Source organism: Coregonus lavaretus, assembly GCF_964263955.1.
Source record: "Coregonus lavaretus genome assembly, chromosome: 33".
Lineage (NCBI taxonomy): Eukaryota > Metazoa > Chordata > Actinopteri > Salmoniformes > Salmonidae > Coregonus > Coregonus lavaretus.
The window spans coordinates 33,220,631-33,235,028 of NC_140020.1; the positions used below are offsets into that span (position 1 = coordinate 33,220,631).

At 45.2% G+C, this 14,398-nt stretch overlaps 1 protein-coding gene across 1 annotated transcript in view; it reads right to left on the bottom strand.

Moving 5' to 3' along the window:
* Nucleotides 1–3,408: 3,408 nt before the first annotated feature.
* LOC311108825 (pleckstrin homology domain-containing family G member 1-like) overlaps nucleotides 3,409–14,398 on the bottom strand; it is a gene marked incomplete at its 3' end in the record, with an annotated part of 55,319 nt that continues 44,329 nt past the window's right edge. Inside the window, exons 7-17 of the mRNA XM_084151585.1 lie at nucleotides 13,901–14,032; nucleotides 12,926–13,108; nucleotides 12,694–12,789; nucleotides 12,265–12,351; nucleotides 8,013–8,046; nucleotides 7,808–7,900; nucleotides 7,616–7,674; nucleotides 7,234–7,425; nucleotides 6,922–7,044; nucleotides 4,844–6,731; nucleotides 3,409–4,439 (exon numbers count right to left, since the gene is read on the bottom strand). Coding sequence (XP_084007711.1) covers nucleotides 3,409–4,439; nucleotides 4,844–6,731; nucleotides 6,922–7,044; nucleotides 7,234–7,425; nucleotides 7,616–7,674; nucleotides 7,808–7,900; nucleotides 8,013–8,046; nucleotides 12,265–12,351; nucleotides 12,694–12,789; nucleotides 12,926–13,108; nucleotides 13,901–14,032 — 3,918 coding nt within the window. The remainder of the gene's footprint in view (nucleotides 4,440–4,843; nucleotides 6,732–6,921; nucleotides 7,045–7,233; nucleotides 7,426–7,615; nucleotides 7,675–7,807; nucleotides 7,901–8,012; nucleotides 8,047–12,264; nucleotides 12,352–12,693; nucleotides 12,790–12,925; nucleotides 13,109–13,900; nucleotides 14,033–14,398) is intronic.

Genomic DNA, 14,398 nt, shown 5'->3' on the forward strand with positions numbered 1-14,398 from the left:
TGTAAAAACTGTGAGGGAGAGCTTGTTACATTTTCCATTCCGCCAAGTTCTTCACAGTGCACTTTATAGTGTTGGTGGCGATTGATGTGTAATTGTTCTTATACAGTGAAATAAGTAGAATAGTCAGGAGTGTTGCATTAATTAGCTTTGTAATCATTAGCCTAGAACATCGGCTCCCAAACTTTTCAGTTCCCGGAGTAACAGAATTCATCCACTTTGAATTAATCCTAAAACCCTCATGAGGCAGTAGGCCCAATATAACCTGTTGTAATTTGAACAATCTGTACTTCTTTCAGCCAACTAGCCTTTCATTATTATTACTTATCCATTTTTTACTTAACATTTATTTTTCTTAAAACTGCATTGTTGGTTAAGGGCTTGTAAGTAAGCATTTCACTGTAAGGTCTACACCTGTTGTATTCATCGCATGTGGGAAATCCATTTTGATTTGGACCCTACCATGGCTCTGCATAGCCTATAGCATATTTATTTTACGCTAATAAGGTGAATTTATTGACTTATAGAAGGCCTAGCCAACATATAGACCCATTTGTTAACCAGAAGAGCAACTTGGCTGATAAACATTTTTGTCACTCAGGTCCAATTGGGTCTGGTCTAGATCCGGACCTGTTAGGGTACGGGTTGGGTCTAGGTCGAGTTGTCCTCAGGTCCATTCGGGTTCAGGTCTGATTGTTCTCGGCTCCGTTTGGGTCCGGGTCCCCATTAAAAAATATATATTGGGTCCATTTGGGTCAGTCTGATTGACCTTGGGTCCGTTCAGGGCCAGGTCCAACCTCTACTCTGAATAGCTCTCATGCAATCTTGTGTATGAATTTATCCATCATGTTTTTCAGTCATGGGTAGCTTACAAGTCAGTGATCAGTGATCAACAAACAAGTCACAAACCCCCCAAAACATTTTTAAGTATCTATTTTCTTTATTGCCTCAAATACATTTGTTTTCTTGAGGAATGGCAACTAGGCAGTTAAACAAATTACAGTACACTTAACTTAAACACTAAAGCATTATAAAGCATACAAGAATAACTTTCCTAAAATGTACATCTTTACAAAGTGTTCACAAATCAAATGTTAAAAAAAGAAAGAAAAAGTGCAAGAGTAAATTCAATTTCAATTAAGGTTGACAGTCCCCACCAGTGAAACACAAGAAACAAAATATACCATGAACAAAATAATCATACTTCATATTTTTAAGTTGTTTTGGATACATTAACGTTGCTATGAACAGTAGGCCATGATATTGTGCATTCCAACTTTTCATTTATTATTTTGATAAGAAAATATCATCAAACAGTGTATAAAGAAAAGCTAAACATTTTTGTAACATTCACAGTAAACAAATTAACCAAATTTGATCCAAAGTCTCTCAAAATTAATCAAGAAGACAACGTTTTAATAAATACATTTTATTCTAATTTACAAACTGGGGTCAAGAATAGGGATTTTTTGTAGATAAGATATTGTAAGTGGGAGACATTGATGAGGTCAAACATGTATCCTCACTACTGAAACTGTGAAATGATGTCAGGTCAAAACAACAAATCAAGTTAATGTATGTGACAATCTATTAAAGAATCAGGATTATTGAATGATTAGGGGGGGGGGGGGGGGGGGGATTTACATCAAATACAGTACTGCACTCATTTAACAAGCGCTCACCCTAACGCTGTCCTCCATGGTCCCTCTTAAAAACAATGTTTTTTTAATTGAATAAGATAAAATACCATTTTAGGTTCTTGAGATGAATTACGCCACTCAACCTACATAGTGTACGCAAAGGACTAATATATACTTATTAACATTTTCAGACACACAGATTCAAAATAAATAGATAACTCCTATCGCTGTTTATTGAAAATCTTTGAAATATCAACATACTTTTCTTTTTATTTGAAGATTATTCTGTTTAAAGAATGATCCCCTAGTTATGACAAAGCAGGTTGAGAAAACCCAATCATTATAGAAATACTGGTATAGGCTATCTACTGCTTGACGTCACCAAATCCAACGTAAAATATAGGTCAACTCATCTTAATGAACAGTATGTGTGGAGGCTCCATGCTTAAAAATGCATGTGGATCCTATTTTTTTTTAAAAAGTATTATTGCTGATAACCTGTCCATACCTAGCCTGTAATCCTGAGCTAATTGCTAATTCTTCAAGATGCTTGTACAGATTGTTAAATGAGTTGATACTGTATTGTACACAGTTAAAACACTACCACTGATGTTTAGTCACATAGGATCATCCCTTTGATAACGGGTAAGCTCAGCTATAGGAAGTTGAATAAACAAAACAACTTTTAAAAAGGAAGAGCTTTTCCGATACTCAAAGGTTGAAAACCTTGATAAGGGGTTTGTTTACTAGAATTAACTGGTGTTTAAAACAGCATATTACAGCAACATAACCCCAGCCAATGCCATTTCCTCATCAAGAGATGCTAGCAGTCTACAGCAGTCTACCAAATTACATTTTTGGGATGTCAGAGTTTTTGTTGAAGGGGGAAAGGGTTAGAATGAATGGATCTGTACAGTATATGGCATCATCATCATGTCACCGTGTAGCTCAGTTGGTAGAGCATGGCGCTTGCAATGCCAGGGTTGTGGGTTTGATTCCCACGGGGGGCCAGTATGAAAATAAAATAAAAAATTATGCACTCGCTCTGGATAAGAGCGTCTGCTAAATTACTAAAATGTAAAATCATTTCCAACATCTCTAAAAGATAACCTGTATGCTTCCCTTTGAACCTTAAGCCCATGCACTCTGAGCCCCTTGCCACACCCTGATGGACTCAGCAATATCATCCACAGTTTGCTAGAATGATAACTTTGACCGTTTCATAGTTCTTTTTCAACTTATCTAAAATATATATGGACGTCAATTTACTTGACATGGAAGGCTGTAAGGAAGTGCTGTGGTGGTGGAGTGCCTCTGTAGTACTAGTATGCTCCTGTACATGTATGATACCATGACTACTCAGATGCAGTATTTGGCATGTTGTTTTGTGATATGTTGAAATTTGAACATGTGACTTTGGCGAAGCTGCAGTATTGCACGTTGTGTGTGAAATGTAACTGTGAGCCAGGCAAAGATGCATATGACTATTTCATGTTGTCCTGAAGACTCTGACAAAGCTACAGACCTTTGTTGTGTGTAGTGTGTAATGTGTGTGTACAGTAGTGTGCTGAATTTAGCATTTAGCGTGTCATTCCTTGTTATAATAACTCTAGACGTGTTGTGTGTAGAAGGAAATCATGTCCTTTGTTGTCTTTTGTGTATACTGGACTGTTATTTGTTGTCATGATGAGACAGGCAAAGCTACAGAACTGCTTGCGCTACATACACTAGTATGTTCACATGGTGGTGTGTTAAGGGTAGTCAAGGCGACTCAGGCAAAGCTACTGGAGCTGAGGCATTGGAACTTCTCTCTGAGTGATTGGACGATGTTGGACTGGTTCTGCTGCGTCTTCTGCTCCGCCCACAGGTACTCCTGCAGACACTCCCGGTCCATCAGCCCACAGGAGGACCTCACCGGAGTGCAGGGCAGACTCTGGGTCTGACTCTGGGCTGGTCCCCTGGAAATACCACCACCACCACCGCTGTTACGCTGCCTGGAGCAGTCCTGATCCTGCTTGCTCTCATTCTCAGAGCGGATCTCTACGTAATCATCGTCGTCATCGTCGCCATTGTCCTTGAAGTTGGCCATGTAGTTCTGGGTGGCTGTGAGCACGCTCAGTGCGGAGGCGCGGTTCAGGACCACCACCTGCTGACTGTCCTGCAGGGTGAGGTCAGAGTGACCGTGACCGAAACTGGACCGCTCCGGGAGGCTGCTCTGCCGACCGGCCCGGACCAGACTGCTGGGGCCATGGAGTCTCTCTGAGGATCTCTGGACAGCAGTCGGTCCACGCTTGGACCCAGCACGGTCATTCTCCTTCTCCTGCAGGTCGCCCAGTGAGCAGATAGACTGGCAGCGGCTGTAAGGAGGTGGTTTAGAGGAGGAGGAGGAGGAAGATGAGGGGGAGTTAAAGGAGGTGTGTCGTTTAATATAACTGTACACATGCTCCTCTTTCTCGCTGGGGGCGGAGACACAAGAGCTCCACCGCTGGGTGGGTGGGGTCTCCGGAGAGGGAGGTAGGGTCTTTAGGGCGGGGATGGAGCAGGCAGGGGTGAACTTGCTCTTGGGGGTGGAGGATCGCATCTCTGACACAAAGCTGGTCAGCTCCCTGTTGCTGTAGGTTGAGTGGAGCCAGTCGTCTTCCAGCCCCAGGGAGGAGCAGGTCTCAGGCAGGGATTGGGAAGAGGGTAGCCCTGGGTGGGCATAGTGGGAGCCAGGAGGGCCCAGGTTGCTGGAGCCCTGACCTGGAGGGTCTTTAAACATCACCTGGTCATACAGCTGGGAGTACTCAGCTATCCTCGCGCCTGAAAGAGAGAGAGAGAGAGAGAAGGAGAGAGAAGGAGAGAGAAGGAGAGAGAGAAGGAGAGGGAGAAGGAGAGAGAGAGAAGGAGAGAGAGAAGGAGACGGAGAAGGAGAGGGAGAAGGAGAGAGAGAAGGAGAGGGAGAAGGAGAGAGAGAAGGAGAGGGAGAAGGAGAGGGAGAAGGAGAGAGAGAAGGAGAGGGAGAAAGAGAGGGAGAAGGAGAGGGAGAAGGAGAGGGAGAATGAGAGAGAGAAGGAGAGGGAGAAGGAGACAAAGAGGAAGAAGGGGACAATGAATGACAAAAAAAACACACTAGAATTGTTCAGTTATTTTATTCACAAAAAAATAGTTAGCTGTACATATCATAACTGTAAGGTATAAGCAACTACTGATTTTGTTTATGTTACCTATGGCAGCACCACCTTGCTTCTTCTCCTCCAAAATGGCTGCCAGGTCATTCTGCTTCTTTTCCAGGTCTTTCTGCTGCTTCTTCTCCTCTCTGTTACGTCCTCCTGACATGTCGCTGAGGTCCATGCTCTTCATGCGGAGCAGCTGGTTGGCCTTCTTGATCTTCTGGCTGTACTGGCGAGCCATCAGGAACACACGGTTCTTGGTCTTGTCCATGAGCTCCTGGGAGAAGCTGTCCACTGAGTCACCCAGAAGGAGAGAGGAGGAAGCCAAGGGGGAGTCCAAACCCAGCTCCCCAGGGAACAGGCTGTGGAGGTCCCTCTGGCTGAGTTCCCTTTGGGGCAGCTCCCCCAGCTCATCATCATCCTCCAGACGGAAGCTCCCACTGCTGAGGCGGGCCAGTTTGTTACGGATGCTCTTGACTGTCCCGTGAGGGGCGGGGTCTGGGATTGCCGGCAGGGGGAGGGACGGGGGAGTGAGGGGAGAGTGAGAGGGGTAATGGTCCTCGTCTTCAAAGGTACCCTCTCTGAGCAGCTCTGGGATGTTGAGGATGGGGATGGTGAATTGGTGAGGGGGGGTCACAGTGGGAGGGTTGGGATGGCGGGCTATGGGTCTCTTGGTAGGGGGGCTGCGTGTTTGGGGGCTGCGTGTTTGGGGGCTGGCTGTATGTGGGTTGTTCTTTTTGGGGCTACTCTTGACAGATGAGGTCTTGGAGGCCTCGCTGGTGCTCACGGGAAACGCAGCGGGAAGGCGTTCCACTTTCTTCTCATTCTTCTTGATGTAGTTTTCCAAATCGTTCCAGATCTCGTCCACCTGCTCCGACATCTGGTCGCCGGTGTGGGAACGTTGGGAGAATGTTTTCGAGGCAGATGAGGAGGAGTAGTGCGGTTCGGAGGTGCCGTGGACAGGATGAGAGTTATCCTCCATCCCTTCATCCTCTCCAAAATGGAGGCTTTCCTCGGACATGAAGCCCCCAAGTCCCTCACAGCCCATCAGGTCAGTCTCAGAGGCAGACTGCAACAGACTGTCCTTCTCCTGTGCCTTTTTGTCCCCGTCCCTGTCACCCTTCGCTGGGGGCTCCCTGAAGCAGATAGTGTCATATATGTTCTCCTCTTCCATGATCTTCAGCTCACACGTCCCAAATGGCGCCCCTTCCTGGGCGGTGGAGGAGCGGTTACTGTCAGACAAGCTGTCTGGCTCGATGAGAGGCTCTGTAATACCCCCTGTCACCCCGGTGTTTAGGGCCCCAGGAACCTGTGTGTCTCTAGGGGCCTCTCTCTGGGCCCCCCAACCCTCCTGCTCCCTCCTGATCAGCCCCATGGTCTTCAGGTCCTCATAGCTGATGTTATCGTAAACATTCTCAATGTCGTCTATCGTCAGCTGCTCGGCCGACGACGAAGCCGAGATGTCGTTGCTGGAGGATTCGGTGTGGATCATCCCTTCCTGGTTGTCATCCTGATTAGGGGGGCTCTGTCGGGCGCCAGTCTGTTTCTCCCCCACGCTGCTGGCTCTCCGCAGCACTCTGCTGTCCTCGGTGGATGGGGGGTCGATCTGCACTAAGGGCACCTGCTCCACATGCCAGCTGCACGGTCGCCCCTGGGTCCTGCTGGGAGATGACGTGACCTCTGACCTAACAGGAGGTGGTTCTGGCCCGCCGGGCTCGGTGGGGACAAACATCTGGTAGATGTCCTCGTCCTCCTCGTCGGGGTTCATGGTGCACTGGCGTGTGGGGAACATGGCTCTGCGGACGCGGTGGTCCGCCCAGATGTTCCCCACCGTCTGGGGGTCACTGTCTGGGACCAGCATGGAGGGGACGTGGGGTTCCGGAGGTTCCTCTGTCACACAGGGTGTCCTGAGGAGAGGAGGGTGGTGACCTTCCTTAGCCCTCTGGGTAGAAGGAGATTAGATTATTTTGTAAATGTGCAAATGTAGATATACTAGCTTGCACTGCTAACCAACGAGTGTGGTGAAAGTATTTTTTTGGGAACAAACACAGAACTTTATTAAATTACAGTTACAAGTCCTGTACACAATTATTCCTACTAGTCATTCTCATCACACTGTTAGGGTCAGTCACCTGTAGGTCTGAGGTGCTCATGTTGAAGGTCTTCCATTGGTTGAAGCTGCTGTCTATAGACGCCTGTTGGTTCAACCTCTTCCTGCTAGACTTCCCTGGGACTCGCAGTCTCTTTCCCCCACCCTGCAACACACAGTTAGAAAATCATGTAATGAATATGCCTTTATCGATCAAATCCCTTTATACCCGCAAAGGGGCTAGGGCAATGGGCTAGGGATGGAAATCAAATTTGGCAACTCTGATAAAAGTCAGTGCAGAGAAAGAGGTTCAATGGTCAAACTGGTGCATTGTGGGTAGGTAGGAGGGACTCACCAGGCCGCTGTCGTCCTCATCGTCGGCGTCCTGCTGATGTGGCTCCTCCCCATCCTCCCTGTCGCTATGGTCAAAATGGTCGCCTGGGTCCAGGGACTTCTGTGATTGGTTGACCAGGCTGTGGCTGCGGCCAATAGTGCCCAGAGCCAACTGGGACACAGGTGAGAGCAGGGTGGCACCCAGACTCATCCGCTACAGAGTGAGATTGATAAGCCAGGGAGTGTTAAATGTGTCCTTGAGTGAGAGTTAGGTGAGGGGTTTAGGATCCATTGCAAATATCACCTCAAACTATCTGAAACTATAATGGAGATATAACACTGTTTCTAACTGTAGCATTGCGTCACCATTCATATAAATGACTGAATTGTGGGATTAAGCTCACCTTTGAGCCATCTTCCTTGGCACCATGTTTAGCGTTCTTTAGTAACTTGGACAGAGGCTCTGAGGAGAGACAGATTGGACAGGACATCTCAGTCATAGAGGCAGAGAAACAGGCCCAGTCCATTGGCATCAGCACCGATAATTTACAGCACCTTGTTCCTGTCCCTGTCCCTGTACTTCCTATGTTCCTTACCTGACTTCCTGTGGACCCGTCGAGGGGAGGGGCCCTCCATGGTGTGGGGGCTCCTCTTGTCCCCGTCGGGACTGTAGTGGAACCCTGGGTGGTCTGGAGAGGACAGGAAAGAGGGAATGTTACAGACACTCAAATAAACACCCATAAACTTAATGATCTTATAATAGTCACAAGAGGCTTCAATCAATATCAAATGGATACTTACGCATAGCATCCATCTCCAAAATGGCCTGCTTGGCCTGAAAATCAAGAGAAAAAAACAAACAACAACCATTAAAGCAGGGTTCCCCAACTGGCGGCCCACGTGCCGAATTTGGCACGCGGGTGGTTTTATTTGGACCTCCAAGTTTTCTGAGCCAAAAATTATTATTTTTTATGAAAAATCTAAAAATCATTGTTGGACTTAAAAGACTGTAAAAACACCAGGAAATCAGCTCCAAATGATTTTCATTTTGGAAATCTGCACTGAAATATTCCCACGCATAATAAAGAGACACGTAATCAAATACAAACGTAAGCAAGGTTTGAGCTAATTATGTTTTAGTCAAATATTATATCTGTTTTGGCTTCTTGCGATCAATTTGCAGTCTACACATTTTTTGTAGTTATATTCTGGCACCTGATGGGGAATATATGATCTATTATGCGCATTTGCTTACATTATTAAAAACTATGGAGGCCTTGACAACAGAAAGTTCTCAGAACCCTGCAAACACAATTGCCACATTGTCTTTAGACATGTCTCGTTTTATTGTCTGACACCTCACCCCCTGATACTGAGTTCGTGGGAAGACAGGATTAGGAAGAATACTTTGTTGTTGTTAGGGCAAGTTCAGGGTCAGGGGTAAACATCACACTATGGGAAGGGAGTGCTAGTATAAAACGCAGAGATTGTTTTAGACACTTTGCAAAACTTTTGAAGAGCTACATTTTGCTGTTGTCTTTGTATTGACTTCTGTCTGCAATTGCATTACTAAAGGTTTTTACATATATTTGGAAGTCGTTGTCTGTGTCATTCTGTGTCATTTTCTTATCTAAAGTCTGTTTTAATAACAAGAATCAGCACTGTGCAAAGAATCATCAACATTTTGGCGAGCTTGCCAGGAGTGAGTGTCGACCCACTGTGCCACGCAACTAATTACTTAAAAGTAAGCAGACGCCTCTTATATAACTAAAGTCTGTAATTTGAACAAAGCACTGAGTGGTTGATGACTCATTCTGACACGTAAGTGGCACCTCACTCACAGTACGCTGTTCATTTAAGAGACGAAACCTACATTGTGGTATATATTGATTTATTACAGAATTATTAATGGACGAACCTGTTGGAAACGGACACAGACCACCTGGGTGATAGTTAGAAATTCCTAGGTGTGGATATGATTTGTTGACTTGGTGATAGGATTTAAGGCAAATCCAAGTTTAAAGCCAATGGTTATATGATTGAAGGCCTGTAATTGTGTACTCCGGAGTGATAGGACGGTAAACGAGAAGTTTGTCCTGGTTATTGATTGTGGGACGGTAAACGAGAAGTTTGTCCTGGTTATTGATTGTGGGACGGTAAACGAGAAGTTTGTCCTGGTTATTGATTGTGGGACGGTAAACGAGAAGTTTGTCCTGGTTATTGATTGAGGGACGGTAAACGAGAAGTTTGTCCCTGTGTAATACTTATTGAATGTATTGTGTTATCCTTTAACATGACTATTGATTAATGGCTGGATGGTGGGCTGAAAACTCTGGGTTATCTAGACACCTGTTTGAAGAAAGGGAGTGGAGTGGACTTTTAGTAACAATGGACACCAGGCTAGGTGTGCCGCATTAGATCTTGATTTATATGCTAAAACTGTTATAGAAACGAACGACTTTAGATATAGGTTGTCCTTGTCTGTATTGAGTGGAACCTCTTTTGAAACTGTTTTAGGGCCATTTCCAAACGAGAATTTGCCTGAAGAAGTTAGAATAATAATTCAGACTAAACCTATAACTTCCCTAGTTCCTGTGTTTGTTGAGCCTTTTACCTTAGCCTGGTTGGCTAACGGCTGTAATAATGTTAAAATCTGTTCGCTTAGACTGCATTCAGTTTAAAATAATTTATCACCCTGTTTGTATAGGGATGGTGAGACATAAAACATAAAGCATTATACTGGTGTATACACTGTATTTCCACCTCACTGTTATCTTACCCCAAACTATTAATAGAGGTAGTACTAGGTAGATAGCGTTAGGCACCCACTGATATAGGAAATACATTTGCATATTAGCCCACATTACACGTAGGACGACCCCAATAAAAACTAGTAATCATGGCAGACAACTCAAAAGTTCCCTGTCACATGCCCTCGGGGCCAACCCCAATGAAGCCTGTTACCCCTGTTGAATATTTAACCTAACAATATCCAGCCCTCCAGAAAGATACTTTATGGATATTTAAGAAATGGAATGACTGGACAATTGCCCACGGGGAGTTTCAGTTCCCTAAACATTTTACATTTACATTTTAGTCATTTAGCAGACGCTCTTATCCAGAGCGACTTACAGTTAGTGAATACATATATATATTTTTTATACTGGCCCCCCGTGGGAAACGAACCCACAACCCTGGCATTGCAAACGCCATGCTCTATCAACTGAGCTACATCCCTGCCGGCCATTCCCTTCCCTACCCTGGACGACGCTGGGCCAATTGTGCGCCGCCCATGAGTCTCCCGGTCGCGGCCGGCTGCGACAGAGCCTGGATTCGAACCAGGATCTCTAGTGGCACAGTTAGCACTGCGATGCAGTGCCTTAGACCACTGCGCCACTCAGGAGTAAAGATGGGTCTTTCGATAAAAATTGATTTAATGAAATGACAGTCCATCATTACTTTAAGACATGAAGGTCAGTCAATTTGGAACATTTCAAGAACTTTGTAAGTTTCTTCAAGTGCAGTCGCAAAAACCATTAAGCGCTATGATGAAACTGGCTCTAATGAGGACTACCACAAGAATGGAAGACCCAGAGTTACCTCTGCTGCAGAGGATAAGTTTATTAGAGTTACCAGCATCAGAAATTGCAGCCCAAATAAATGCTTCACATAGTTCAAGTGACACACATCCCAACATCAACTGTTCAGAGGGGACTGTGTGAATCAGGCCTTCATGGTCAAATTGCTGCAAAGAAATCACTACTAAAGGACACCAATAATAAGAAGAGACCTGTTTGGGCCAAGAAACACGAACAATGGACATTAGACTGGTGTAAATGTGTCCTTTGGGCTGGAATCCAAATTGGAGATTTTTGGTTCCAACTGCTGTGTCATTGTGGGACGCGGTGTGGGTGAACAGATGATCTCCTCATGTGTAGTTCCCACCGTAAAGCATGGAGGAGGAGGTGTTATGGTGTGGGGGTGCTTTGCTGGTGACACTGTCTGTGATTTATTTAGAATTCAAGGCACACTTAACCAGCATGGCTACCAGAGCATTCTGCAGCGATACTCCATCCCATCTGGTTTGGGCTTAGTGGGACTATCATTTGTTTTTCAACAGGACAATGACCCAACATACCTTCAGGCTGTGTAAGGGCTATTTGACCAAGAAGGAGAGTGATGGAGTGCTGCATCAGATGACCTGGCCTCCACAATCCCCTTGACCTCAACCCAATTGAGATGGTTTGGGGTGAGTCGGATGGCAGAGTGAAGGAAAAGCAGCCAACAAGTGCTAAGCATATGTGGGAACTCCTTCAAGACTGTTGGAAAAGCATTCCAGGTGAAGCTGGTTGAGAGAATGCCAAGAGTGTGCAAAGCTGTGATCAAGGCAAAGGGTGGCTATTTGAAGAATCTCAAATATAAAATATATTTGGATTTGTTTAACACTTTTTTTGGTTACTACATGAATCCATATCTGTTATTTCATGGTTTTGATGTCTTCACTATTATTCTACAATGTAGAAAATAGTAAAAATAAAGAAAAACCCTTGAATGAGTAGGTGTGTCCAAACTTTTGACTGGTACTGTATAAAAATGCAATTTTCACATATTATGATGTTGGGGTGGTGCTGGAGATGATGAATATAAAGTTGAATATTTTTTAAATGTTAATTTAAAGTGAACTCCATATTATGGAGTTCAGTAAGGCTATAATTGAGGTTGATAAATGGGGCTTCCAGACACTAGATGGCGCCAGACAGTAGTCTTCGCCAAACAGAACAGGACTACTTTACAAACATCAAGTTTAACAAGAGATCCCTTTATTGTAATTACAATGAACACTCTCAGCGATTTCCTCCGGACAAAAGCATCATTTTCCATTTGCACCAGAGCCAAGAGGGAAGAGAGAGTGAGAGAGAGATAGAGAGGAGATGAAGAAAGCGAGAGAGGGGGGATCGAGAAAGAAAGAGGGAGAGAGACAATTCTATTTCCTCCACTCATTGTTGTGTTTATGTTGTTAGTGAGCACACACATTGCTTGCTCCGTGTCTCACCTTGGCTGGGATTTTAGCCGGGTGGTTTTCAAGTATGAGTTTCTTCAGATGCAGGATCCACATGCGTTTGTCCTGCTGGGATTTGGCCTGGGGGCGGAGCACAACACAACAGAGAGGAGAGAAGAAGAGTGTCAGATTAAGGGAGAGACTTTAAACCCATAACAACAGTGGGATATGACCTTCTACTCATCTATGTGTTTGTTACATAAGACAGATTATGGCATTGTTTGAAGTCCGTTTCCAAAACACTCATGTTGAGAAACGACAAGCCCTCCTCATCCACCCTAAACAATTGAACATGTCTGGGCACTTAGGAGGTGGGCTTGGCAGGGCACAGGTATGATAATACAAGTTAATTGTACTCTATGCTGTACAATCGCCTGTGCAATGTGCTGTAGTTGGGGTTTGTGGGGTGTAGTTTTGCGTTACCTGTACGGTGTGCTGTAGTTTGGGGTTCTTGTAGTGGAACACACTGAAGCTGAGTGGCTCTTTTGGAATGACTTCCACCAACATCAGGTTACAACACTATAATGACATAGAGACATGGTTAGTATGATGTATGTCTCTCTTAGGGTGGAAGTATTATGGTACACCTTTTGGGAGATAGTTTTGGGAGATATTTTCTTCTGTCATATATTTTAGCGTTAGTGTTGTGACTGACCAGGATGTGGGCCTTGTAGGTGTAGGCCTCCTCACGTTTCTTGGTGACCAGCAGCAGTTTGTCGAACAGGAAGAGCGTGCGCTCGTTCTTGGCTCGTTGCAGACGGAACGTCCCCTCCAGAACCAGCTCCCCGTAGCCAATCAGATCAGGCCCCTTCCAGTTGGTCAGCAGACTCTGGATTTCCTGAGAGAGAGGGAGCGGGATATGGGGTGGAGGAGGAGAGGGGTTAGAGTGAATGAAAGCGAGAGGGAGAGGGATAGAGAGGGAGGAGGAGGAGAGGGGGAGCGTGAGTAAGAGAGGGATAGAGAGAGAGGAATAGGATGAGAGTGAGGTAAGTGAAACAGGTAAGAAAACAAGATTAGGACGGGAAAGGACAGAAGAGAAGGAGGAGAGAAGAGCCGAACGAGAGAAGAGAGGAAGGAGAGGAGCGAGAGAAAAAAGGACAGAGAGATTTAGACAGGTCAACTAAGCACTCTTTACCAGATCCTGAGTAAATACTTCCACACACATTCTTTCACTGACCATCTGCCGCAGCCAAAGGTGTGCTGTTTTTACTGCGACCATCTGATCATCCTCCCTCCCCATAGCTACACATTCCCTTTTTTCTGCCTGCTGTGTTATGCAAGGCCATCCTTAGCCCTGGAAATCAATGTATTGCATAACTTAGCGGAGACTGAGACCGATGCCGTCTCCCAAATGGCACGCTATTCCCTATATAGTGCACTACTTTTGACTGGGACCCATAGGGCTCTGACGAAAAGTAGTGCACTATGTAGGGAATAGGTGGCCATTTGGGAGGCAGCCTAGACTGGCGAAAGCGATGGGACACGATGGGAGGATCTGAGGACAAAACCTGAGTCCTGTATGTGGGCTCACACACACCTGTAATCTGACTGCATATGCAGGTGTGTGAGCATGTGTGCCTATGTGCATGTTTACATGTTTCAGCGTGTTAATTTGGAAGTGTTCATTTACCTGCAGCCTGACGGCGTGTTCATGTTTCCTTTTCATGTCGTTGATGTGCCAGGCCACTCTCTGCATGGTGTCTATGGCCTCCTGCACCACCTCATACGTCTCTGTATCCTTCTCCAGGTGGTTGGCTATCTCCTACAGGGGACAGGAAATACACCCGGTGTTAGAGTGGGTAATGTTATCAGCTAGATGCACGTTAGACTGGGTACCATCTGTTTCTGCAATAGCCAGCAATGTTGGCCTGGTCTTTCTTGGCAATAGGGTTAGCTAGTTCAAAAATAAACTGGTGGCTAACTGTACATACAGTACATTAGAACTAACTGTATACACACAAATGCAAGTTTTGGATGCAGTTCTGTGTGGGCTGAGTGTTAGGCTTACAGTGCATTCTTAAAGTATTCAGACCCCTTGACTTTTTCCACATTTTGTTACGTTACAGCCTTATTCTAAAATGGATAAAATGTTTTTTCCCCCCCTCATCAATCTACACACACTACCCCA